We start from the raw sequence: 3921 nt of genomic DNA on the forward strand, positions 1-3921 counted from the left end.
AATCACTCTTTTGGTGTGGGTTTCTTTCTTATAGTGTTGAAATCACTCATAGTGTTGATTTCTTTCTTATAGTGTTGAAATCACTCTTTTAGTGTTGATTTCATTTATGTAGTGTGGAAAATCACTCTTTTGGTGTTGTTTTTTTTCTTATAGTGTTGAATTCACTCTATTTGTATCATTCATATAGTGTTGAAATCACTCTTACTGTGTTGATTTTATTCTTAGTGTTGAATTCAGTCTTATTATGTTGATTTCATTCTCATGGTGTTGAATTCACTCTTAGTGTTGATTCCATTCTTAGAGTGTTGAATTCACGCTTAGTGTTGATTTAATTCTTAGTGTTGAATTCACTCTTACTGTGTTAACTTCAGTCTTATAGTGTTGAATTCACTCTTAGTATTGAGTTCATTCTTAGTGTTGAATTCACTCTTACTGAATTGGTTTCGTTCTTATATTGTGTTGTACTTACTCTTACTGTGTTGTTTTCATTTGTGTAGTGTTAACTCCACTCTTTTAGTGTTGAATTTACTTCTGTAGTGTTGGTTTGATACTTATGGTGTTGAAATCACTCTTTTAGTGTTGATTTTCTTCTTATAGTCTTGGATTTACTCTTTAAGTGTTGGTTTCATTCTCAAAGTGTTGAACTCACACTTACATTGTTGGTTTCATTCTTATAGTGTTGAATTCACTCTTACTGTGTTGATTTCATTTTTATAGTGTTTAATCCACTCTTTTAGTGTTGACTGTACTCTTTTAGTGTTGGTTTCCTTCTTATAGTCTTGAATTCACTCTTTAAGCGTTGGTTTTGTTTTTATAGTCTTGAACTCACTCTTATTGTTGTTTTCGTTCTCATAGTGTTTAATTCACTCTTACTATGTTGATTCCATTCTTATAGTGTTGAATTCACTCTTTTAGTGCTGGTTTCATTTTTGTAGTGTTAAATTGACTCTTTTATTGTTAAATTGACTCCTTTAGTGTTGGTTTCATTATTACAGCGTTGAATTCACTCTTACAGTGTTCAGTTGTGTCCAACAGGGTTCATGTAAACACTGTATTAATTCAACACTGTAAGATCGCATTAAACACGGGATATTTGTCTGAAAACCTTTAATAAACATAGTATGTCAGTGTTTTTCGATCACGGATTATACTTGGTACTGTTTTAAAACCTAAACTCCAGTTTTGATGTCTCTGGATGTCTGAATGAGCCCATCTGCTTGATATTATTTAAACGCCTGACTTTTTCAGACAGTTTATGACACAATCGTAGTTAGTCGCGTGCAGCAATTATGATTATTGCTGTTGAAATTAAGAGCAAACCCGTTCATAATCCTCTTAATTAAAGCTCCGTCCTGATTGGACGGCAGGAGAATCCCGCGGGGGCCCCTAGCGCTTCTACTAACTCGCGCGCGGGGCGGAAGCGCGAGTCACAATCTGCCCAGGGCGGAGGGCGAGACGCGGCGCGGGGAGCCCACACACACTCATACATTTACACACACACACGCACACATACACACACATATACATACATAACCACGGCAGCACGGAGACGCGCGCGCGCCGGTCCGGGAGAGGGACGAGGCGTCCGAAACAGTGCGCGCGTGCGTTATAGACGGGCGTCTGCGTCGAAAAGAGGCGGCGGCGAGCAGTGAAGGCTCGAGCTGTTTTTTTTTTTTCTTCTTCTTCTTTTCTTCCTGAGGAGTTCGGCGAGGGAGAGGAGGAGAGAGGAGCGCGCAAAGTGTTCGGGAAAAGCCTCGGAACGCGGAGGAGGGAGGAAGTTTGCTCTGTTTGTTTTGTTGTTTTTGTTTGTTTCGCCACTCTGAGCTCGCGCTCTTCTGGTTGCGATGAACGCCCGAGAGGAGAACCTGCTGAAGTCGATCAGCGGCGACGCGCTGCTGGACCTCACGCAGCGCTACGGCCAGTCCGCGCTCGCTTTCGGCGCCGGCCGTGGTGCTGAAAGCCCCGCGCGCTGCTACCCTCTCGCTCCCGCCGCCGCCGCCGCGGCCGCAGCTGACTTCCTGTCCGCGCGGGCGGCCAAAGCGGGCGAGAGCGGCGGCGAGCACACGAGCGACGACGACGACGGCTTCGAGCTGGACGCGCGCAAGAGGAGCCCCGCTTTCCACGACGTGCACGGCGACGGCCACCTGGACGGCCACGGCGGACACGACGGCGACGAGAAGCGCGCGGGCGGCGCGCTCGCCAAGAAGCCCAAGGAGCAGCGCTCGCTGCGGCTGAGCATCAACGCGCGCGAGCGGCGGCGCATGCACGACCTGAACGACGCGCTGGACGGCCTGCGCGCCGTCATCCCCTACGCGCACAGCCCGTCCGTGCGCAAACTGTCCAAGATCGCCACGCTGCTGCTCGCCAAGAACTACATCCTGATGCAGGCGCAGGCGCTCGAGGAGATGCGCCGGCTCGTGGCCTACCTCAACCAGGGCCAGGCGGTCACGTCGTCGCCCGTGGCGCCCGCGCTCGCGCCCTTCGGACAGGCCGCCGTGTACCCGTTCACGGGCGCGGCGCTGGCCAGCTGCGCCGAGAAGTGCGCGTACCCGGGCTCGCCCGCGAGCCTCTTCAAACACTGCGGAGACAAGCCTTGACTGCGCGCGCGGGCGGGAGGGGCGCGGAACTGAACTTGTAGAGAGAGCCCGCCGCGCGCTCTGTACTCCACTACCGCGCGCTTGAACATCAGATTTCGTTGGGAAAGAAAAGAAGACGCATAATCCTACAGCGTGTTTAACTAACTGCGGTGTTATATCCAGATTTACCAGATGATGTAAAAAATAATGTCTGTGTGGACTGAGAGCCACAGTGTAGAGTGGATTCAGGTCTTCTGGGTCATCAGAGAATAAAACACTCTTATTTATTCTGAATTCAGCGGGTCTGCGTTATTGTAAACCTTCTCGATGAGCGAAACTGAACAGGCAAAGAAATGAAGCGCGAGAAACAGAAGAAAAGAGCGGCTTTAGCGTTCAAGGCCTATGACGTATGTCCCATTTAACGCACCATCCTGTATGACCTGATGGCCCGTAATACCTGAACCCACCCTGCTTTAAATTCCCCCCAGTTCCACTGCTTTCTCTCCTCTCTCCTCAAACTAAGCTCAAACAAATTGTTACCAGTGTGTGATTTACTGGATTGCATTGGAGTGCATGTTCATTTTTGGTCCCTCTGGACTTCTACTCTGAGTCGCTCACAGCTTGCAAAGGGTGTCATTGCGACCCTCAGTCCGAATTTTCTCCCCTTCTAGAAATTTAGTGTGTATTATTGGTGAACTATGCAACATTCAGCAATGACGACGAACAAAAAACGGCCCACAGATTTGATTTCTCATGTATATTCCGCCATCAGCAGTCAGACATGAGTGGGAGAAGCTCTAAAGTCTCTAAACTCTCTCTCTCTCTCTCTCTCTCTCTCTCTCTCTCTCTCTCTCTTCTGTCAGTGCTCTCTGTGGACAAAACGCTGTGTAACACATTTCCAAGTTGTTGGCCTCTGAAGATGATTCTGGACATATTCTTGCACAATTCACTTGATTGTATTGTACAACTGTGAAGAAAACTACTTGATAAAAGCCTGAAGTGGCGAAGCGTTTGGTCTTGTTGCTACATGAGTTTCATATATTGTTTATACGTCTTTATAATTAAAACATTATCTATGAGCAGTGACGACTCGTTCTTTCTTTTTTCTCTCTTTGAAGAGTTGCTCTCGCTTTGTTCTTCACGCGCTCGTGTTAGGCGCAGAATCTTAGATTCTTTGTATTTGTGGTATTAAAAGCGAAGAAGAAGAAGAAGAAGAAGGGCAGTCTGGACACGTGTAGGCCATTGTAGTCCAGTTGGAATTGGCCTGTCCAATAAAATAATTACACTCTGATTTCTGATTTGAATTTTTTTAAGGAAAAAAAAAATATTTATAATTTCACTCCGT

General features: G+C 46.8%; 1 protein-coding gene across 1 annotated transcript; it reads left to right on the forward strand.

Annotated features, from left to right (window-relative positions):
• Positions 1–1567: 1567 nt before the first annotated feature.
• Positions 1568–3173, forward strand: bhlhe23 (basic helix-loop-helix family, member e23). The gene has a single exon (XM_036591524.1). The coding sequence runs from the start codon at positions 1845–1847 to the stop codon at positions 2595–2597; it is 753 nt and encodes a 250-aa protein (XP_036447417.1). The 5' UTR covers positions 1568–1844; the 3' UTR covers positions 2598–3173.
• Positions 3174–3921: the final 748 nt, after the last annotated feature.

Source organism: Colossoma macropomum, unplaced genomic scaffold (genome assembly GCF_904425465.1).
Source record: "Colossoma macropomum unplaced genomic scaffold, Colossoma_macropomum, whole genome shotgun sequence".
NCBI classification, from domain to species: domain Eukaryota; kingdom Metazoa; phylum Chordata; class Actinopteri; order Characiformes; family Serrasalmidae; genus Colossoma; species Colossoma macropomum.